Genomic DNA, 24,154 nt, shown 5'->3' on the forward strand with positions numbered 1-24,154 from the left:
GATATAAAGGAAAATTAGTATTCACATTCTCAACCTTTGCAGAGAAAGTAGCGTAATGAATTTATAAGGACAAAAATGTACAAAGAACACAGCCAATGAGAAAAAGATTGCTTAGAAGTAAATCACTTTTTCCTTCCTGTATCATATACAATTCCTGAGCCAGCGCATGATGTGGAAATTAAAAAAAAAAAAATCCTAAACATTTTTCTTCATCAATTTGAGTATGTTCTGGTTATCATTTACTTTTTCAGGGAGAGGTAAGGGAGGTGGAACTGGGAAGAAAAGAAAAATTAGAAAATTAAAATAATTATTTTTCCATACTTTGCACAATTATATTTTGGTATCACTTTCATCAATTATTCTTATTTTACTAATTTTGTCTATGAAATGATAACATCATAGGTTATTATGGTGTTTTCTTCCTCACACATTTTTGCATATGTGAATTTGTTAATGTGATAACCTTTTTTAAAAAATAGCATTCATTTTTATAGTTTTCTGTTATTTTGAATTTGCAGGTTATATGTGCAGAACATTTTGGGAAGCCAATAGAAAATAATAGTGATGAAGTAGAAGAAAGGGCTGAGAATTTTCTACAAACTCCTGAAATTCCTTTATTTTTAAGAACTCCTGAAGCTGTGAAAACACCTGAACCTTTGGAGAAATTATCGTTCCCTAAAACCCCCTCTTTTGAAACGTAGGATTTTAATTAATAATTATCATTAAAGAATCTATATATATTGAGCCAATATTTTATAAACAATTGATAGGAATAGTAAAATGTCTAGTTCCTATAACTTTAAAAAGGTGTTATTATGGAATATTTCAAATACACAAAGGAGAGAAAGACTAGCATAATGAACCTCCATGTACCTATTGTCCTGTTTAAACAATTATTAACATTCTGCCATTCTTGTTTCATAGAACCTCTTTCCCATTTTCCTACAGCATTCAGCTGAAGGTGGTATAGATTCTGAGTACTTATCTAGCACATAGTATATACATTTAAGATTTTCCAAAGGATAAAAAATGTATGGAAAATATTAAATATCAAGCTAAAAAGCTACTATTATGTATGGTAGATTGTGGACATCATTGAATAATGTTCCAGCTGTCATTTTTCTTTATGTTGTAGTGTCTAAAGCAAGAATTGCGATCTGTTAAGTAATCTTGGTAGGCAGAAATATCTCTTAACATTATTATTTAACTTTGGAAACCACAGATTTGTAGTTTATAGCCAAGAGAATAGGCTGTATTTAAGCTTTTTGTTTAGTTTAGTCCCTTTTTAAACTACAAACGTGTAAGATTCTTTTAAAACATATGTCAAACAGATTCCACGTCAGAAATCTCTCACCCATGTTATACTTCTGTACTTTAAATAGCTAATAAGAGTTTTATATATTAAAGACATGCTGTTGACTCTACACACAGTATATTCAAAGTGGAACTCATCATCAAATATGAGAACTGTAAAAGGATATGGCAGCTATATGCTGAAACATCTGTTGATGGATGAGAAAACTGATCTGTAAAGTTAAGGGACTTCTTGATGGTCAGTGGAGACAGTTATGGAAGTATCTTCAGATTTCTATCTTATTTGACAATAGCATTAACTGTGTCTAAATTCTTTATAAATATTGCTCATTTAATATTCACAATTTTATGAGATGTAAATACATTATTATACTTATTTTATAGAAGAGGAAACAGAATCCCAGGTGATACAACTTGTCAGTGATAGAGTTGAGATTTAAATGCAGGCAGCTCAGGAGAACAATGTGGCGGATGGCGAGGAGTCGGAGAAGAAAAGAAGAATAGAGGAGCTGCTGACTGAGAAAATGGCTGTTGATGGTGGGTGTGGGGACACTGGAGACTGGGAAGGTCGCTGGAACCATGTAAAGAAGTTCCTCGAGCGATCTGGACCCTTCACACATCCTGATTTTGAACCGAGCACTGAATCTCTCCAGTTTTTGTTAGATACATGTAAAGTTCTGGTCATTGGAGCTGGCAGCTTAGGATGTGAGCTCCTGAAAAATCTGGCATTGTCTGGTTTTAGATAGATTTGTTATAGACATGGACACTATAGATGCTTCCAGTCTAAAAAGCAGTTTTTATATAGGCCTAAAGATGTTGAAAGACCTAAGGCTGAAGTTGCTGCAGAATTTCTAAATGACAGAGCTTCTAATTGTAATGTAGTTCCACATTTCAACAAGATTTCAGGATTTTAATGACACTTTCTATCGACGGTTTCATAAAATTGTATGTGGACTGGACCCTATCATAGCCAGAAGATGGATAAATGGCATGCTGATATCTCTTCTAAATTATGAAGATGGTGTATTAGATCCAAGCTCCATTGTCCTTTTGATAGATGGGGGGACAGAAGGTTTTAAAGGAAATGCCATGGTGATTCTGCCTGGAATGACTGCTTGTATTGAATGCACACTAGAACTGTATCCTCCACAGGTTAATTTTCCCATGTGCACCATTGCATCTATGTCCAGGCTACCAGAATACTGTATTGAGTATGTAAGGATACTGCAGCGGCCTAAGGAGCAGCTTTTGGAGAAGGAGTTCCATTAGATGGAGATGATCCTGATCATATTCAGTGGATTTTCCAAAAGTCCGTTGAGAGAGAATCACAATATAATATTAGGGGTGTTACCTATAGACTCACTCAAGGAGTAGTAAAATGAATCATTCCTGCAGTAGCTTCTACAAATACAGTCATTGCAGCTGTGTGTGCCACTGAGGTTTTTAAAATAGCCACAAGTGCATATATTCCTCCTAATACTTGGTATTCAATGATGCAGATGGACTGTACATGTACACATTTGAAGCAGAGAGAAAGGAAAACTGCCCAGTTTGTAGCAAGCTTCCTCAAAATATTCAGTTTTCTCCATCCGCTAAACTGCAGGAGGTTTTGGATTATTTAACTAATAGTGCTTCTCTGCAGATGAAATCTCCAGCCATCACAGCCACATTAGAGGGAAAAAATAGAACACTTTACTTACAGTCAGTAACCTCTATTGAAGAACGAACAAGGCCAAAGCTCTCCAAGACATTGAAAGAATTGGGACTCGTTGATGGGCAGGAACTGACAGTTGCTGATGTCACCACACCACAGACTGTACTATTCAAACTTCATTTTACTTCTTAAGGAAAATAAATCTGCACATAATAGAAAACTCATGGAAATATGCTGCATGGATGCTAAGAAATTTAATGTCATTTTTAGCATTAGTGTTGCTGGAATTTGACTTTTTTAGTATAATGAACCACTCTTTTTTAAATTTATAACTTACGCTTGAAGACAGAATTTTGGGATTGGTACTTGTAAGCATTTTCATTAATGATATGGGAAATGATGTCTGGAGAGAGAGATAATGAGCAAATCTATTCTTTTAGAGGAGGAGGCAAGCACTCTCTTGTGTCTGAATTTTGTTCTTATGGTCAGAATGAATTCCTCAGTTTTCATTTGAGCACCCACATACAGAGAAGATGTCCCTTTAGAGAAAAAAAGAAAATTAAGTTTTAAATAACATTGAATATTACACCCTGACATCTAGAGCATATTGAACATAGCCTATTTCTTGCTTGATTTAATATTCATTTAATTGTAGTTATCCAAATGAATATTAATCATTGCAAAGTTTACCTTGTCCATACTAATTTTAAATGGTGTTATAGCATGGAAATGGGAACTATTTTCATGTTTACTTGTAGTGCCATAGAGGCCAATATGCACAATATGAAAGCCAAGACACGGATATTTAAAAGAAAAAAAAATACAGGCAGCTCTACCTCCAGAATTCGTCTAACCACTGTGTTCTCTATTTTTCCCAAATCATTTTATAGTTTAACTTCCTTATGCAACAATATGTAACAGCTGACTTCTCATCAAGACTAAAATCTTATCATTGTCTTTCAAGATCTTGGAGAAAATATATCCTCAAGTTAAGAGCTCTGACTTTGAATCTGGATTGCTGAATTCAAATCCCAACTGTGGCACTTATATTTCTTGGAGAAAGTCATTTATCCTTTCTATGCTTCAAAATTTTCTTCTGTAAAATGGAGGTGGTATTAATAGTACCTATTTCGTAGGTTTACTATGAGGAATAAGTAAGCTAATGCCAGTGGAAATACCTAGAATTGAGCCGGACAGTATATTCTCAGTTGGAATTCATTATTATTCCGTAATTGTTCTACTTTAACATTATTCTCCACCTCAGACCATCTTTTTCTCAAGAGGTTTGTCACTTCAATAACTATTCTCTCCCTTACCCTACTGTGTTGATTCTTACTTCTGTGCTATTGTTTACCAGTCTGCAATATTTAGTAATATATTTTTAACATGTTTATTATTTCTTATTTCTTTGTAACAGAAATAGAAATATAATGCCTGAAGGTCAAACACAAAAGGAATCCCCTGGATTTTCTTTTCTTATGAATTATACTTCTAGATCTCCTGGATTGAATTTATTTGATTCTACTATATTTGATTCAGAAATCTCATCAGATCAGGTAATATGAGAAGCTAAAGTTTTATTTCTAAAAAACTGTACACTGAAATCAATCTCAAGTAGTTTTTTTCAAGAGAGAAAGAGCACACATGCGCACATGCATGCAAGCAGGGGTGGGGAGGGGCAGAGGGAGGGAGAAAGAATCTTTTTTCTTTTAAGGTGTATTTATTTATTTGAGAGAGGGTGTGAACAAGTGAGCAAGCAGAGGAAGAGGCAGAGGGAGGGAGAGAATCTTAAGTAGACTCCCCATTGAATGCAGAGGTCGACTTGGGATTCCATCTCATGACCCTGAGATCATGACCTGAGTGAAAATGAAGAGTCGGAAGCTTAACCGACTGAGCCACCCAGGTACCCCCCCCCAAGTAATTTTAATTCTTTAGTTTCAAACTATCTTGGAGCAGAGTACAAAGCAGAGGCAATTTTTAAAAAAGATTCCGAGTATTGATAATGCAGCACCGTTTCCCCATTATGTTTTTGTTTTCAATTTCAGGTGCCCTCAGTTGGTATCTGTTTATAAAAAAGAGAATATCAGGATAGGGATGATTTAAATTGCACTTAAAGGCAGTTTAAAATTAATTTGGCTTTATAGTCTATGTGCCTAACTTCTAAACAAACTTTTCATTTCTCAGTGTGAAAAATTCCCCAGGTCTTTTTATTTACATATGTGTACATAGCAACGTTATTGGTTAATTTTAAAAGACCTATTTTTCTTCTAATAGTGATTTCTGCTATTCAGTGATAGAACAGTAAAATGTTTATTTCTGTATTTGGCAATTGAGACTGAAAATTAAGATATACTTTATTTGATCAGTAGAGACAGCACAGTGTAGTGGTTAAGACCAGACTCTGCTGACACACTGGCTGAGTGTGTACTGGATGTAGGATTTTGGATGTAGCCATTAGTTTTATGGATATTAAATGAGTTTATATGCATAAAGCCTTGCAAAAATTCTAACCACTTAATAATGCTAATGTATGTAGTAGTGTAATATAATAAGTATTATATTGTTGTTCATTTAGATTAGTCACATTTAACCAGTTTTATATGGATTAGAATATTTTATTCCTATACCCCCCACATTATCTTAAATTGTTGAAATTATAAGTTTATTGATGGACGATATAGTACTATACATTTCATAGTATTTCATGTCTTCAATTTTGTCTCAATTTTTATCTCAATGCTTATTTCAAAAACAGGTAATTCCCAGGTGTGTGCTGGGCATAAAAAAGTAGAATACAATGAGATAATTGTCATTTACAATATTAACATTAATGCAAAATACATGTATGTCACCTTAACAGGAAACATGTACATTTGGGTAAAGCAGACCACAAGAACTACTGACAAAAATTATTGAGTACATAGACATAGAAAGTAGCTATATAGAATAAAATATTGTAAATATGTATTTCTTCCCCAAATAATTTATAAATGTAATTGAATTCTAATCTAATTGGAATCCTAGAAAGATGGTTTATCTTTAATTTTTTGTTTTGTTTTGCTTTGTAGTGTTGGGGTGGGGAATGAGATTGGCAGATAATTACTAAGTTTCCTGGTCAAGAATAATCAAGAAAATGTTCAAAAATAAGATTGGCAATAAATTAAAATGTAATCCAAAAAAATCAACCCAAAATAAAGCAGAGAAGTAATAGAGTAACAAAACACAGAGAGAGCAAACAGAAAACAAATAGTAAAATGTTAGACCCAAATATGAAAAGTTTTAATAATCACATTAACTATAAATGGGCTAAATACTCCATTAAAGGTGGAGATTATAAGAGTAGATCAAAAAATATGACCCTACTATAAGCTATCAACAAGAAGCACACTTTATTTTTTCTTTTTTCAAGTTTTTATTTAAATTCCAGTTAGTTAACATACAGTGTAATATTAGGTTCAGGGTAGAATTCAGTGATTCATCACTTACATACAACACCCAGTGCTCATGACAATAAGTGCCCTCCTTAATACCCATCGAACTTCCACTATTTGCAGATGACATGATACACACACACACACACACACACACACACACACACACACACAGGAATATTACTCAGCCACCAAAAAGAATGAATGCTTGTCATGTGCAACAATGTGGATGGAACTAGAGGGTATTATGCTAAGTGAAATAAGTCGGTCAGAGAAAGACAAATACCATATGATTTCATTCATATATGGAATTTAAGAAACAAAACAGATGAAAATAGGGGAAGAGAAGGAAAAATAAAGTAAGATAAAAACAGAGAGAGGCAAACCATAAGAGACTCTCAACAATCGGGAACAAACTGAGGGTTGCTAGAGAGGAGGTGGGTGGGGGAATGAGGTAAATGGGTGATCGGTATTAAGGAGGGCACTTGATGTAATGAGCACTGGGTGTTATATGCAATCATGAAGCAGTAAATTCTACCCTGAAACTAATACTACACTATATTTTAACTAACTACAACTTTAAAAAATCTTGAAAGGAAAAAAAAGTAAGTGGATGGAAAAAGATATATCATGAAAACTGTAAGAAGGTTACAGTGGCTATACTTACATCATTTTAGGTAATCTTCAAGACAAAGAATATTGCTAGAGATAAAGACATTTCTTAAGAATAAAAGGGCTAGGGGCGACTGGGTTGTTCAGTTGGTTAAGCATCTGCCTTCGGCTTAGGTCATAATCCCGGGGTCTTGGGATCTAGCTGTGCATCGGGCTCCCTGCTCAGCGGGGAGTGTGCTTCTCCCTCTCCCTCTCCCCCCTGCTCACTCTCTCTCCCTCTCTAATAGAAAAATAAAATAAAAGGGGCAGTTCTTAAGCAAGATATAACTATGACAAATGTGTATGTGCCTAATAACAACTTCAAAATACAGAAACAAATGAAAAGCAGACCATAAGGAATACAGTCAATGATATTGTAATAGCAATGTAATGGGGCAGATTGTAGCTATACATGTGGTGAACATAACATCAGGTATAAACTTGTCAGTTCACTAAGTTTTACACCCAAAACTAATGTAACATTGTCAACTATACTAAAAAAATACAGACACAAAAATTGACTGAATCAAAGGGAGAAATAGAAAAAAACACAAACTTGATTGGAGATTTTTAGCACCCTTCTGTCAGCACTTGATTGAATTAGACAACATAATCAATAAAGATCTATAAAATCTGAACAATACCATCAACCCTCTTGACCTAACTGACATTTATAGAAACTAACCACATCCAGCATACTTAGTTCTGCAGCTTATATAGGGATGTCTTGTTTTATTGCACTTTGCAGATACTGCTTTTTTTTTTTTTAATAAATTGAAGGTTTGTGGCAACCCTGTGTCAAACAAATCTACTGGCATCATTTTTCCAAAAGCATTTGCTCACTTCATATCTCTGTCACATTTTGGTAATTCTTACAATATTTCAAACTTTTTCATTATTATTATATTTGTTATGGTGGTCTGTGATCAATGATTACAACTCACTGAAAGCTCAGATGAAAGTTTGCATTTTTTTTAGCAATAAAGTATTTTAAAATTTAAATATTGCAGTTTTTAAGACATGATGCTATTGCACACTAATAGTGTAGTGTAAACATAACCTTTGTATGTATTGGGAAACCAAAAAATTCATTTGACTTGCTTTATTGTGATATTCACATTTTTGTGATGGTCTGGAACCAAACCTGTAATATTTCTGAGGTGTGCCTGTATATTCTTTTCAAGTGCTGATGGTACATTCACCAAGACCATATTCTGGGCCATAAAATGAGTCTTAATTTCAAAGGATTAAGATCATACGGAGTATGTTCTCTGCCCACAATATAATTAAATTAGAAATCAATAAGATAGAAGGAAAATCCTAAATAATTAGGCCATGGATCAAAGAAGAAATCATGAGAGAAATTAGAAAAGATTTTGAAATGAATGATTATGAAAATTCAGTGTATCAAAATTGAGGGATGTTGCCAAAACCAAAATAAAACCATAGCTTTAAATAATTTAATTAATACTTTAAATAATTCAGTTAATAGAAAAGAAGAAAGGTCTAAAATCAGTGACCTAAGTTTTCATCTTGAAAATCTAGAAAATGGGGCGCCTGGGTGGCTCAGTTGCCTAAGTGTCTGCCTTCGGCTCAGGTCATGGTCCCAGGGTCCTGGGATTGAGCCCTGCATTGGGCTCCCCACTCAGCCGAGAGCCTGCTTCTCTCTCTCTCTGCCTGCTGCTCCCCCTGCTGTGTGTTCTATCTCTATCAAATATATAAATAAAATCTTTAAAAAAAGAAAGAAAATCTAAAAAAAGAAGAACAAAGTAAACCCAAAGTAAATAGAATGAAAAAATAAGGGAGATAAGAGAAATCAATTAAATAGAAAATAAGCAACAGAGAAAATTGACAAAGCCAAAGTTGGTTCTTTGAGAAAAATTGACAGAACTTATAAACTTATCATTAGACTAACAAAAAGATGAGACAATTTACCTATTTTGCAAATAAAATAGTATTATAGATCCTACAGACATTAATAATAAGAATATTGTGGAAAAGAAGACTGGTGAGGAGGAACCAAGAGCAATCAAAATGTGATAGTGATACAAGGATTGATAAATTGATCAATAGTATGGGCTAGAAAGTCTTGAACTTTAAATATTCATCAGATCTTAATAAAAGGAAGAATTCTCTGAGCATTAAAACAGTGGAAGAAGAGTCAAAAGAAAATAAAAAGAGTTTGGGTTTGGTTCCATAGAAAAGTTTTATATGTTAAAAACATTTTAGAGACAAAATGATAATGTGATATAAAATGTTTGCAATAATATGATAAGGAATTAATATCTTTAATATGTAAAAAGCTTATATGGATTAATAAGAATTACTGCCTCAGTAGAGGTATATACAAAGTTCTTTAGGTGAATAAATAATTCACTGAAAAAGAAATTCAAGTGACTTATAAAAATCCCTGGGAAAATGCTTTCCTTATTAATTGTCAAAAAAATGCAAATCTGTGCATAACAGTATTTACTCAAGTGTAATTTGTATTAGAAAAAAACAGAAGTAACCTAAATGTCCAAAGAGAAAGAATGATTGCAAACCAAGAAACAGACTCTTAACTATAGAGAACAAACTGATGGTTACCAGAGGGTAGGGAGGTGGGGGGGGGGTTAATTAAGGAGTGCACTTGTGACGATCACTGGGTGTTGTATGTAAGTATTGAATCACTAAATTGTACACCTGTAACTAATATTACACTGTATGTTAACTAACTGGAATTTAAATAAAAACTTTAAAAAAAGAAAGAAACTGTATGGTATGTTCATATGGAAAAATATGAAAATGCCATGAAAAGAATCTGGTTTTGGAAGACTAGTGATATGGGAAAATGCTCATAATACACCATTAAGAGAAAAAAAGGGGACAGAAAACTATGTTGCCATGATCCCATTTAAAAAAAAACAAACCCTGTTTTACAGAGAAAACAGACTTTTGGCAGCAAAACTTGATCTGAACTGACATGAAACTGTCTTATTTCCTATTACTTTTATGGGCAGGAAAACAATACCAAGAACCTGTTTTGTAAAAGGCCTTCAGAGTAAAGCAAATGTTAATTAGAATTTTAGGTTATATTAATATTCCAAAGTAGGAACTATCTTTAGTATACTATATATACCTTTTAATATATTATCTATGGCTGGAATCAAATCAATAAGCCTTATTTTAATATAAACAAATGATAGGTTTTAAAGATAGATCTCTTTTTTAAAGTACAGTAGTGTGCTATATAGAATGTTGCCATTTTGTCTACTCTAATTATGCTTATTAGAAGAACCAGGCTTTATATTCAAATATAAATGCCATATCTACTGTTTCACTGATTTCTTGAGTAATACTGAATGGAAATTATTTTTCAGTTTAATGAACATTATTCTGCAGGAAATTTAAATCCTCTATCATCACAACAAGAAATTGGTAAGTGATTTGAAGTTTGCTACATGTAAAAACATGTTAACTTCTCCACTTTTTTAGTTTGCCTCTGATTTTCTCAGGCCCTCAGTTTATTCTTTTAAAATTCTGTTGTGCACCACTCACTAATTATTTTTTGTAGCAATTTAGCTTCTTTCACTACTCCACCAAATTCTCCAATAACTACTAGTGATTTAACAATTATTAAACATTATGGGTATTTTGTATTTATTATCATATTCACTATTTTGTAGCATTTGATATAGTTGACTATTCTCATCTTCTTTCTGAAGTTTTTAGATTTCCTCCTATATCTCTGGTGCTTACTTTTTATTGGATCTTCTTTCTTCTCTTATCCCATGATTAACTGATTCATTCAACATATAAATATATATGTGTATACATATAGTATATTTTATATTCAGTACTGCTTTGGCTCTGGTGATAGAATAGTGGACATTTCCTTTTTCTTTTTTTCTTCCTTTCTTTCAGTTCCACATACAAGTGAAATCATACATTATTTGTCTTTCTCTGTCTGACTTATTTCACTTAGCATAATGCCGTTAGTGTTACTGTAAATGGCAGGATTTCCTGGTTTTTTAATGTCTCAATAATATTCCATTGTGTGCATATATATACATATATATACACACACACACACATATGTTCATTTCTTTTTCTTGCCTGATTGCTCTATCTAGGACTTCCAGTACTGCTTTGAATAGGAGTGGTAAGAGTGGGCACCCTTGTCTTGTTCCTGATCCTAAAGGAAAAGCTCTCCTCCTTTCACCATTGAGTACAGTGTTACCTGTGGGCTTGTCATATATGGCTTTTATTATGTTGAGATATGTTCCTTCTATGTCTAAATTGTTAAATTTTTATCATGAATGGATGTTGAATTTTGTCAAATGCTTTTTCTGCATTTATTGAGATGATCATATGATTATTTTCTTTTATTCTATTGTGATGTATCTAACCTTGTTCCAACATATCTTTTAAGCCTTTTCTCTTATAAAAATAATATATGCTTTTGGTCAGACTGAAGAACTCACTACATCCCAAATATGCCAACACCTTCTTACCCACTTTTTTCTTCCTGAAATCCTCAACTTCTATTTCTTTCTAACCATTTTCCAAGACCAGGTCCCATAAATTCTTTTATTTCTCTTCAACTTTTCATCCCCAAAAGATCTCTTCTTCACTTTTCTGTATGTTTCTTTTTTAATATACTGTAAAATATTCTGTTGTCTGTTATTATTTATTAATATATATAAAAATCTCTTCTTTTTCTTGAAATTATGCTATGTTAGTAAGTCTCTTCTAATTACAGGTCTTTGAGTGCAGGGATTCTGTTTTATTCACGTTTGTATTGTCCATAGCACCTTGCACATTAATCTATTATTTTATTCATAATGAGCCTAGGAGTTTTATGAAGACTTTATATGAACATCTTTTCTTCTGAAATTAAATAAAAACATCAAATTCATTTATTCAAAGGGAGATTCAAGATTTTAAATCTTTCTGAGCCTTTAGCTATGTTACAGCTATTTTTCTTCATTTAAGTCTTATGGATATGTACTGAAGTCAGTGGAAAAATAAAGGGATACAGGAAGAACTCAAGTATCTGGTAATCAGTCAGTCCATCTGTCTTTCTAACCATCCCTCCATTCACCCACCCTACTGCTGGTAGGCTTAGCTTTATTGAGGGTGAAATAATTGAGGTGTTTAAAGATACATGAAATTTCAAAGTGCTACAAAGTAAATTGTTCTGCTTAATTGAATTGTTTCTTCATGGAAAAAATACAAGTGCTTTAAAAGACTTAAAGTAAGTTTTTAGATTACTGCATTTTGAGTTGTTAATAATTAAAATTGTAATAAAGATATTAAAATATTTTAATATTTATAGTCTTACATAATACAGTGAATGAAAAATAATATTTTTCCTTAGAGGCAATTCTTGGAGTAATTAACCAAATAATTCTTTATGTAAAGTTGATTTCAAAAAATCCTCTTGGGGTGCCTGGGTGGCTCAGGTGTTTAAGCATCTGCCTCTTGGTTTTGGCTCAGGTCATGATCTCAGGGTTGTCAGATGGAGCCCTGCATAAGTCTCCATGCTTAGCGTGGAGTCTGCTTGAGATTTTCTCCTTCTCTCTCCCCCTTTGTTCCTCCCCCCAGCTTGTGCTCTCTCTCTCTCTCTAAAATAAATAAAATCTTTAAAAAAATTCCTTTTAGAACTATAGAAGCCTTTTCACTGTTCTGTCCATTTCCTTGAACAATGCCACAAACAGTACATTGTAGTAACTCATAAATAATAGTTGAATTAGTTTGACTTCTGCAGTATCTCTCAGACCCAGCATCTTTCTCCATTCACTTTGCTATGACTGTAAGACCAAGCTTTCATCATTTCTTTCTTGTTCTCCCTGCTTCTAGACGCTCTACTGTTCCAGCCTTTCTACGCATTCTTTCCTTGGTAATCTTTACAAAGTAGTTCAAATCCTGTCATATCTTCACTTGAAAATTTGACAAAAAATTAGTTTGGTTGGGAACAGAGGGAAAGGGAGAGTGAGAATCTTAAGCAGGATCTACACCCAGCATGGAGTGGGAGGCAGGGCTTGATCTCACAATCCTGGGATCATGACCTGAGCCAAAATCAAGATTCCTTTGTTTAACTGGCTGAGCCACCCTTTGCCCCTCCACTTGAAAATTTTAATGGCTTCCTCTTACATATAAAATAAAGTCCAGATTCTATAGTTGGACATTCAGCTATCTTTCCAGCTCCTTTTCATTAATACTCTTTTAATAACTTTTTATTATTTCTTAGTGCTCCTGACAAGCTGAATTGATTTCTGTTATTCTAATACTTCCCATGCGTTCCTGTTTCTCTGCCTCTGTGCTATTCTCTCCATTTGAGGTGTTGTAACCCTTTTTCTACCATATATACTAGCCCTTATTATACTTGAGTTCAAATTACTTGAAAGTAATTTTAGATCTATTTGATTTCTCATAGTACAAAGGACAGTTCTTTCCCTGTAGGAATACAGTTAAATATCTGCTTAATAAGTGATTCAGTGTTACCCTATTTATTGTTTACAGTATACTATAATTTAATAGATGATGCAAATTATGTAACAGGAATAGCATGGTATTATAATGTTTATCTTCCTCAGGAAACTTATTTGGAAAACCAGAAGGAGACGATGGCTTCACATTTTCTTTTTCATCAGACTCTTCAACTCATACATTTGGAACTGGAAAAGATGATTTTAGTTTTCCATTTTCATTTGAACAGGATCAAAACTCAGCACCTTCTTCTGTAAAAGGTTTTTCATCTTCCTCACAAAATACAACACAGTTTACTTTTTTTTGAACTAATTACTAATATCTCAAATTATTTAACTGCTCCGTAATCATCTAGGGCACAAATTTACATTATTACTTAAAAATGAAGACTACTTTCTTTTGTTGATTAAAGCAGTAATGGGTTACCATAGTTACATTATTTGATTATATATTTAAATATTGAGGGCAATTAACCCTATGTCATCAAATTTTGTTTTATTTGAAGCATTTGCTATCATTACTTACTTGGTTTTGATTTTGCAAGCCATATTTAGGCAGAATTAATCATAATAGAATTTGATGATTTTTCATTAATCTTTACTATAAATATTAAGCCTGCTTCTCCCCAGAACCTAAGTTTCATTCTGGTAGTATTTTAGGTGTTTTGATAAGAACAAGAACTTTAGGCCATCAGAAGATCTTTTAGCAGAATTAGTGTTGAGGTGTACTTTGTACTTTTGCTACTAAAAAATGCTTTTAAAACCACTGTTTCACTTATGCTTCACTGTTGCAGTATAAGGAGTGGTGCTTTAATAATATTCTCGCAGAATTCATGTTATTTATAGTGAATAAAATATGTTATTCTAATACAACAAATAATAAACTTTTAATTTTATCAGTTATTCTAATATCTTTAATGGAAAGAAATTAAATGTGAAGGGCTAGAGTAATTTCTGAAAACTAGATCGTTGTATTAATGATGATACTGTTATATTTTCTTGCTTAAACTTTTTTGAAGAACATTTAAAATTTTGTTTTCTGTTTCTAACAAAAAAATTGGCCTTCATGTTTTATATGCAGTATTTGCTTGTGAATTATATAGGTTAAATGAAGATATTTAAATTTTGATGAAATTATATAAATGTATTGCTCAACCTCTTTGTATTTTGTGCTTTTTAAATTGGTTACATTGAGTTACCGAGTAATAAAGTCTGACTCCAAATTCTGGTGTGTGACTGCTGACAGATTTTAAGCTTCACAGCATTTTCTTTCCTTTCTGCTCCACATCTGATCAAGCCGATAAGAAAGCCCAGGTGTTCCCAACTTTAGCATTCAGTGGGAAGTTCAAGCCATGTATAGGAACTCTTGTTCTGGTCCCACCCTCAACCACCATAAAAACCCACAGCCAGTCTCCTTCCTCTGATCTCTCAAGCCATTTTTAGATAAACTAGGTAGTCCTGGCCTGCTCTCTCCAGAAAATGTCATTATATGAGTAATAAACCTTTTCATACCGTATTGGGGTGTGTGTGGTACCATTAGTCTCAATATCAAGCCAAATTTTGGGTGAGAGTCTCTCTTGCTTCTTCAGGGTGTCCACAACGTATCACAATTATATTAAATAAAGCCTTCCCAAAGACGTGATAGAAGTCAGAGAGAATAGATACTTCTAATGAGAGAAAGAGTTTAAGAAAATTTCGGACTGTATTTTAAAAATAAAAGCTTCAACAACTGGTTGAAAACAGAAAATTTCAGTTAAAAACTTGGAGTTTTTCTTTTTATATCAAGTATTTTATTGACCCTGTGATTGAATTAATTGGTTGTTTTGATGTAATAAAGACATTGGCTATATATGAGGAAGAAGAAAATGTTGTAATTGGTTTATTTGTTATTTAAGAGGTTCAAAACTGGTTTAGCCTTGAGAGACCCAATGATTCCATGGTTTATTTTTACTTTAAATAGAGAAATGCCTAGCACACAGGTATCATGTATCAATAAAAGAGATAAAGTAGGTATTTTTAAAGTACAGTGTGCATGGCATTTTGAGGGTATGTAGAAGAGCTAAAAGACAGTCTTATACTCAATTTATCATTTATTTGAGGAGACATAACATGAAACAACAAAAACACATTACAATAAAATAGTTTATAATCAAATTCTATAGTTTATAACTTGGTCTGTGGTAGAGAAGAGATTGAGAGCTATTAGAATTATAAAACAGAAGGTTACATGGACTGGGAAAGCCTGGCAAAGATTCATTGAAGATGTAGGATTTGAAATAGGACATTAAAGGTATGTAGATTGTAAAATTATTGAATGTTAATGTTGTTGCTTTTTTTAAGCTTTGCATTTTTTGTTGCCTAACTCTAGTGGCAAGTGTTTTATAATATTTCATTAATTTTTTTGTTGAATTAATAGAATTGAACTGAATTGGTAATAGAGGCAGGGAAGGCTTTCTAGGTAAGGGGAACAATGCAATCACAAATTTGCAATCACAAATTTAGTACAAGTGGAGGATATTCAAAATAGGCCTAAACAGAATGGTAAATAGTAGTAGGAAATTAAGATTACTAGATATGGTAAGACTGATGAATAGAGAATCTTCAAGTGTTTTGACTTGGTTTCTGAAGCTGATAAGGAATTTATGTCTTAAATGCCAGAGCTGCAAGATAAAAGGGATGATTAAGAAAGGTTAAACAGGTAATACGGTTAGAGTTGGGAGAAATTAGAGTTAAATCAAGTTGGAGGCAGTTGCACTGGTCCAGATATGCAGTGATAAGTTCCAATGATAACAACTAATTGTGTTGTGGTTTGTTGCTGCTGACACCTAAAATTTAAAAAGTTTATGTCACCTAAAAGAAATATATTTGGTTGAATACCATCTGGGTATAAGGTAAAAGAACCAGAGTTATTTGGTTGTGTTTGAATATCACAAATCTCAACTAGTGGAGTTATGGGCAGTGTTTCTAATATAGATCACAGAAATAACTATATAATCAAACAGCCTTCTAAAGATAATTTTAAAGAATAGTATTCCCCTAATTATAGATGAAATCTTCAAAATAACTGTCATATTCAAAATAACTTGTCTCCACTTCTATTCAATAAGGTTTTAGAAATGTGCTGTCCAGTCCCAGAACCCTCTGTTACATTTAGTAGAAAAACTATAACTGCACATCAGATTATGTTTAAGGGGAAAAAACCTATTTTAATGTGATTAGACTAACTTTTTTTTCTATGATTAGAAAAGGTATCCTAAATTTACAAGAGGAATATTCCAATTCAGTTAAGACTCTGATTTATCCTCAAAGGAGGTCTAATATACTATAGCTACTGTGGTATCACTAATTCTCAGTGGACAGAGCTAGGAAATATATGTATGTATATTAATCTATACATCTGTCTATCATCTATCTATCATCTATCTACATACTTAGAACATGAGCTTGTACTGATAACTCCAGCAACATGAGGGTCATTCTAGTGTTCTTTTATTTGAAACTTCTTTCTCTGACAGTGAGAAACTTGGCTTTCATTAATTATAATTTATTTACTCTTTTGTTCAACCTTAGTATACATATAATTTCAGAATTGTGAACCCAGACCCGGTAAGAAACAAATTTATCAATTAGGGTATGTTAGTTTTCTGTAGCTGCTGTAGCTAATTGCCACAAACTTGGTGGATTGAAACAACAGGAATTTATTCTCTCAGAGGTCTGGAGGCCAGAAATCCAAAATCAGTTTTACTGGGTAAAAATCACGGTGTTAGCAAGACCATACTTTCTACAGAGGCCTCTTCCAGTTTCTGGTGACTGCTGACATTCCTTGGCTTGTGTCCACATCACTCCAGTTTTCAAGGCCATTATGTTAGGGTTCAGAGAAACAGAACCAATAGCATCTATTTCTGTCTTCTATCTATATATCCATCCATCATCTAGATTTATTTTAAGGAATTTGTTCTCATGATTGTGGAAGTTGCAAGTCCTAAATCTGTAGGGCAAATTGGCAGGAAGGAAATTCAGGTAAGAGTTGATGCTACAGTTTTGCGTCTGATATCCACAGGACAGACCAGGCGGGCTGGAAACTCAGGCAGGGTTTCTAGGTTATAATCTTGAAGCCAAATTCCCTTTTTGGGAAACCTCAGTCTTTGCTCCTAAAGTCTTTGGTTTAGTCTGTTCACATTATGAATAATAGTCTGCTTTAATCAAAACATACTGATTTAAATGATAATCACATTTAAAAATACCTTCACAGCAAAATCTAGAATGGTGTTTGACCAAACAATGGCACTCCATAGCTTAGCCAGGTTGACACAGAAAATTAACCATCACTGCCAAGATCTTCAAATCTTTCTCTGTTCTGCCTTCACATGACCTTCTCTCCATGTGTGAAATCTCCCTTTGCCTTTCCCTTATAAGAACATGTGTTTGCATGGGGTCTACTTGGATGGGTAATTCAGATAGTCTCTCCGTCTTAATATATCACATCCAAAAAATCCTTCCTTGCCCCCCACCCATTCCTTGTCATATGAGGTAACATCAACAGGTTCCAGGGAGTGGTATATGGATATTTTTAGGTGGCCATTTCCTAGCCAATGATAAAGGGTATATATTAGTGTTTGTGTACTTTCTTTTAATTTGTAGTTTTAGAGCATCTAGTCAAAGTTACTTAGGATAACTCCTGTCTTCCCTACTCCCTAATTATGATTATGTCAGTCATAATATAGTTATATTCATTTATGCATTCCATCTTGAGTTTATCTGAATTTCCTGGTTGATCTTTAAAAAATTTTTTTAAAGATTTATTTGCTTGAGAGAGCGAGCGAGCACATGTAAGCAAGGGGAGGGGCAGAGGGAGAGGGAGAGAGAGAGAATCTCAAGCACACTCTCCACTGAGTGTGGAGCCCAAAGCAGGGCTCAATCTCACGACCCCAGGATCATGACCTAAGCTGAAATCAAGAGATGGATACTTAACTAACAGCCACCCAGGCGCCCCTAAAATTTTTTATATAGTAAAACTCCCTCTTTGTGATCTGTAGTTCTATTGGTTTTGACAAATAGGTTATGTATCCACCACAACAGTACCATATAGAATAATTCCATCATCCCCCAAATTCCCTAGTGATCCTTTGTAGTCAGCCCCACCCTCTACTTCTAAAGCCTGGAAACCATGGGTCCGTTTTCTGTCCCTTTAGTTTTGTCTTTTCCAGAATGTCATATAAACGGAAACATACTATATGTAGCCTTTGGGGTCTGGCTTCTTTCACTTAGCAAAACGTACTTGAGCTTCATCCTGTCCTTGCATAAATCAATATTTTGTTTCTTTTTCTTGCAAGTATTTCAGTGTATGGATGTGGTATAGTTTGCTTATTCCTTTGCCTGTTGACAGGCATGTGAGTGGATTTCGGTGATTATGAGTAAAGCTGCAAAAACACTCGTGTGGGATTTTATGTGAATATAAAATTTTATTTCATTTGAGTAAATACTTAGGAATGGGATTTTTGGGTTGCACAATAAGTATATGTTTAACTTTATAAGAAACTGCCAAACTGTTTTACAAAGTGACTGTACCATTTTGTGTCCCCACCAGCAATGTATGAAGATTCACATCTTTGTCAATACTTGGTATTATCAGTTTTTAAGATTTTAGCCATTCCCATAGGTATAAAGTGGTATATCATTGTAGTTTTAATTTGTATTTCCCTAGTTGTTGCTGAGCATGGTTTCATATGCTTATTTGCCATTGGAATATCTGGGTTGATTAAAAAAATTGGGTTGTTTTCTTATTGTTGAGTTAAGCAAGTTATTTATATATTTTGTATACAAGGCCTTTATTAGATACACAATTCACAAATATTTTTTCCCCATCTGTGGCTTATCTTTTTATTTTGTTAACACTGTCTTTCAGAGAGAAAAATGTTTTAAATTTTGATAAAGTCCAATCTATCATCGAATTGTGCTTTTGGTTATTTGTTAGATATAAAGGCTCTTTGCCAAATCCAAGGTCATAAATTTTCCTTCTATGTTTTCTTTTAAAAATTTTAGAGTTTTGGGGGTGCTTGGCTGGCTTTGTTGGAGGGGCATGTGACTCTTGATCTTGGGGTTGTGAGTTTGAGCTCCATGTTGGATTAGAAATTAAATAAATAAATAAATAAATAAACTTAAAAAAATTTTAGAGTTGGGGCACCTGGGTGACTCAGTCAGTTAAGCATCTGCCTTCAGCTCAGATCATGATCCCAGGGTCCTGAGATCTAGCCCCAGAGTCTCCCTGCTCAGCGGGGAGTCGGCTTCTCCTTCTTCCTCTGCCCCTGCTCATGCTCTCTCTCTGTTTCTCAAATAAATAAATGAAATCTTAAAAAAAAAACTTTAGAGTTTTATATTTACTTTTATGTCTGTGATACAGTTAAGTTAATTTTTATATAAGGTGTGAGGTATGTATCAAGATAAACTTCTTTGGGGGGGGCACAATTTGTTGGAAAGATTGTCCTTTCTCCATTGAATAACTTGTATCCTTGACAGTAATCAATCAATACGTTCATATAGATCTTTTTTTTTTTTTTTTAAGTAGGCTCCACTCCCAGCGTGGAGCCCAGTGCCGGACTTGAACTCACAACCCTGATTATGACCTGAGCTGAAATCAAGAGGCAGATGCTTAACTAACTGAGCCACCCAGGTACTCCTATATAGGTCTATTTTGGGGCTCTCTAGTCTTTTCCATTTGATTTAGGTGTCTATCCTTTCATCTATAATCATTTTCTTGATTACTATGAATTATAATGAATCTTGAAATTGGGTGGTGCAAGTCCTCCAACTTCGTTCTTTGTAAACATTATTTTAGCTCTTCTAGTTGTTTTGCCTTTCCACATATATTTTAGAATCAGCTTGATGATTTTTGTTAATGTCTGTGGGATTTTAATTGGGATTGCATTAGACCTTTAGATTTAGCATTTTTTTAGAGGGGGTGGGGCAGAGAGAGAGTGAGAGAATCTTAAGCAGGCTCCACACCCAGTACAGAATCTGATGTGGGGCTCAATCTCACGGCCCTGAAAGCATGACTGAGCTGAAATCAAGAGTCAGATGCTTAAACAACTGAGCCACTCAGGTGCCTCTGACCTATAGATTCAGCCCTTTAACAATTTTGAGTCTTCTAATCATGACCATGGTATATCTCTCTATTTACATACATCTCTTTGATTTCTTTCATTAATATTTTGTCATTTGCATAGTGCAGGTCCTGCACATATTTTGTTGTATTTATATTTATTTTTCTTCTTTTTCTCCTTTTGGTACTATTGTAAATGCTATATTTCTTCTAATTTTTATTTTGAATGTCAATTGTTTATTGCTCGTATAGAGAAATAAAGTTGATTTTTGTGTATTAACCTTACATCCTGTGATCTTGCTAAACTCACTTAATAGGTCTTGTAGCTTTTTTATATATTCTTTGCGATCTTCTATGTAAGTAATGTTGTCTGCAAATAGAGGCAGTTTCATTTCTTTTTTTCCTCAGTATACATGCTTTTTATTTCTTTTGCTTATATTATTTCACTGGATAGGACTTCCACTAGGATTTTGAATAGGGGGTAGGAAGAGAAGACATCTTCGCTTTTTACCTAATCTTAGGGGGAAATCATTCAGTCTTTCACCATTTAGTATGATAGCTGTAGGTTATTTTATAGTTGCCTTTGTCAGGTTAAGAATATTCCATTCAATTAACAGTCTGCTGTGAATTTTTAATATAAATGGCTGTTGAATTTTGTCAAATTCTTTTTCTGCGTCAATTGATATTGTCATATTGTATTTTTTCAGTCTATTAATATGGTGAATTACATTGATTGCTTTTTAAATGTTGAACCAGCCATAAATTTCTGGGATAAACCCTGATGTATTATCCTTTTTAATATATTCTGATTTCAATTTGGTAGTATTCTTTTGAGGACTTTTGCAATTTATGTTCATGAGAAATTTTGATCTGTAGTTTTCTTCTATTGTCTATTGGTATTAGGGTAATGATGGTCTCAAAATGAATTAGGAAATGTTCTTACCTTTTGTATTATCTGGAAGAGATTGTGTAGAATTGTCATTTTTTTTTTCTTAAATGTTTGGGGAAACTTACCAGTGAAACCGTCTCATCCTGGAGTTTCCTGTGTTTGATGGTTTTAAACTTTGAATTCAGTTTCTTAAATAGGGGAATATATTATCTATTTCTTCATGAATGAGTTTTGATTCTTTGTATCTCAAAGAATTAGTCCATTTCATCTAGGTTTTCAAATTAATAGTCATAGAGTTGTTTGTAATATTTCCTCATTAATCTTTTATTGATTGTGTGGTCTTTAGTGATCACTTCTCTTTCATTCTTGATATTGATCATTTGTAGGCTGTTTCTGTCTGTCTGGCTAGAGGATTATCAATGTTACTGTTTTTTCCCTTTAAAACCACCTTTCAGTTTCATTGATTTTTCTCTATTTTTCTGTTTTCAATTTTATTGGTTTATACTTTTTATTATTCCCTTCCTTCTGTTTGCTATGGCATTAATTTTCTTTTATTCTTTTAGTTTCTTAAAGTGAAAGCTTATGTTATGGATTCGAAACCATTCTTCTTTTATCGTTACTAATTAATGTTATAACATTTCCTCTAAGCCCTGCTTTAGCTATATCCATCAAATTTTGATATGTTTAATTTTTATTTTCACTTGGGTAAAATTATGTTTATGTTTCCTATAGGACTTTCTCTTTGACTCATGGGTATTTAAAAGTTTGTTTAATTTCCATACATTATAAAACAATATTTTATTGATATATTTGACAGAGAGAGAGAGCACACAAGCAAGGGGAGCAGCAGGCAGAGGGAAAGGGAGAATTGGCTCCCCACTCATCAATGAGCCCAATGCAGGGCTCGATTCCAGGGCCCTGGGATCATGACCTGAGCCAAAGGCAGATGCCCAACAGACTGAGCCACACAGGCGCCCCTAATTTCCACACATTTAGGGAATTTAAAGTATCTTTCTGTCATTGATTTCTAGTTTAACTTCATTATGGCCCAAGAAATACTTTGTATGATTTCCTTTCCTTTCCTTTCCTTTCCTTTCCTTTCCTTTCCTTTCCTTTCCTTTAAATCTTTTCTCTTCTCTTCTCTTCTCTTCTCTTCTCTTCTCTTCTCTTTTCTTTTCCCTTCCTTCCTTCCTTCCTTCCTTCCTTCCTTCCTTCCTTCCTTCCTTCCTTCCTTCTTTTTATGGTGCAAAAAGGTGCTTTTATTACAGCATGGGGACAGGACCTGTGGGTAGAAAAAGCTGTGATTGTGAGGCGTGGCTGATTATATATTTTTAGGTTGGAGGTGGGGTAGAGATAAGGAAATTATCTAAAGGGATTTCTGTACTTCAGAGAAGACTTACAGGATCCCGGAGGTCTGGCTATTATCAAGCTAATGTAGCTTTTAGTCTCTAGCAAAGCTTTAACATTAAGGCAGCTGTGAGTCCCTTGAGGAATGTCACACTCTGTTTGTCTCAGGTATTTATCAAAGGACTGTAAATTGTAAGGATATTTAATTTTATCTACATTTCTCTTGCCTTTGTTCTCATTTTACCCCCTGAACAATTTTGACCCTTAAATCTTTAAGGTTGCTGAGGGTGGAAGGTCTTATCTTCTGTAAATTCTTCCTGCTGAATAGGGGCATAGAGATGTCCCTACCTATGGGTCTACATTGATCCACTGGGGAATTTACATATAGGAGTTATGAGAGGCAGAGGCAGCCAAATCCAAGGTAGACAACATATATGAATCTCCTTGAGTTGAAAGGATTATCTGTCGGCTTGAAGTTATGACAGGGAAGGAGTCTCAGCACCTGGCGGATATCAAATAAAGTTAATATCTTGAGAAAGGGGCGCCTGGGTGACTTAGTCAGTTAAGCATTTGACTCTTGATTTCAGTTCAGGTCATGATCTCAAGGTTGTGAGATTGAGCCCTGGGTGGGGCGCCACACTGGGTGTGAAGCCTGCTTAAGATTCTCTCGCTCCCTCTCCCTCTGCCTCTCCCCCATCCCTGTGTACACATGAGTAACATGCTCACCTCCACACAAAACTTTAGGTCTTTTAAATTTGACACTTATGTGGACCCAGATATAGTCTACCTTTGTAAACAAAATATGTGTGCTTGAAAAGTGTACTTGAAAAGAATGTGTATTTGGCAGTTATGTGAAGTATAGTAGTCTGTAAACACCAGTTAGGTCAAGGTGATTGACAGTGTTGTTCAGATCATCTTTACCAATTGCTGAGAAAGTGCTGTTAAAAACTATGACTGTGTTTTTGTCCATTTCTCCCTTTAATTTTGTCCATTTTTGTTTCATATATTTTGAAACATTGTCAATAAGTTTGTATTCATTATGATTGTTATATCTTCCAGATGAACCTATTATCATTATGAAATCTCCCTTTATATCTACTAATATTCTTTTTCTTAACTTCTATTTTATTTTATATTAACATAGCCCTTCCAGCCTTCTTATAATTGTTTCCATGATATACTTTTTCCATCCATTTATTTTCAACTTGTCTGTGTCTTTATATTTGAAGTATATCTCTTGCAGACAGCATATGGTTGGTTTTTAAGTTCATTGTAATAATCTCTGCACATACTCTCTTT

General features: G+C 33.9%; 1 protein-coding gene and 1 pseudogene across 1 annotated transcript in view; both read left to right on the forward strand.

Annotated features, from left to right (window-relative positions):
• Positions 1 to 13,989, forward strand: part of CUNH14orf39 (chromosome unknown C14orf39 homolog) — a 52,854-nt gene extending 38,865 nt beyond the window's left edge. The window contains exons 14-18 of the mRNA XM_008701352.2: positions 519 to 697; positions 4,117 to 4,122; positions 4,386 to 4,524; positions 10,410 to 10,467; positions 13,629 to 13,989. Coding sequence (XP_008699574.2) covers positions 519 to 697; positions 4,117 to 4,122; positions 4,386 to 4,524; positions 10,410 to 10,467; positions 13,629 to 13,828 — 582 coding nt within the window. The 3' untranslated portion in view covers positions 13,829 to 13,989. The remainder of the gene's footprint in view (positions 1 to 518; positions 698 to 4,116; positions 4,123 to 4,385; positions 4,525 to 10,409; positions 10,468 to 13,628) is intronic.
• On the forward strand, positions 1,797 to 3,160 carry LOC103672607 (annotated as a pseudogene).
• Positions 13,990 to 24,154: the final 10,165 nt, after the last annotated feature.

Source organism: Ursus maritimus, unplaced genomic scaffold (genome assembly GCF_017311325.1).
Source record: "Ursus maritimus isolate PB19 unplaced genomic scaffold, ASM1731132v1 scaffold_25, whole genome shotgun sequence".
NCBI classification, from domain to species: Eukaryota; Metazoa; Chordata; class Mammalia; order Carnivora; family Ursidae; genus Ursus; species Ursus maritimus.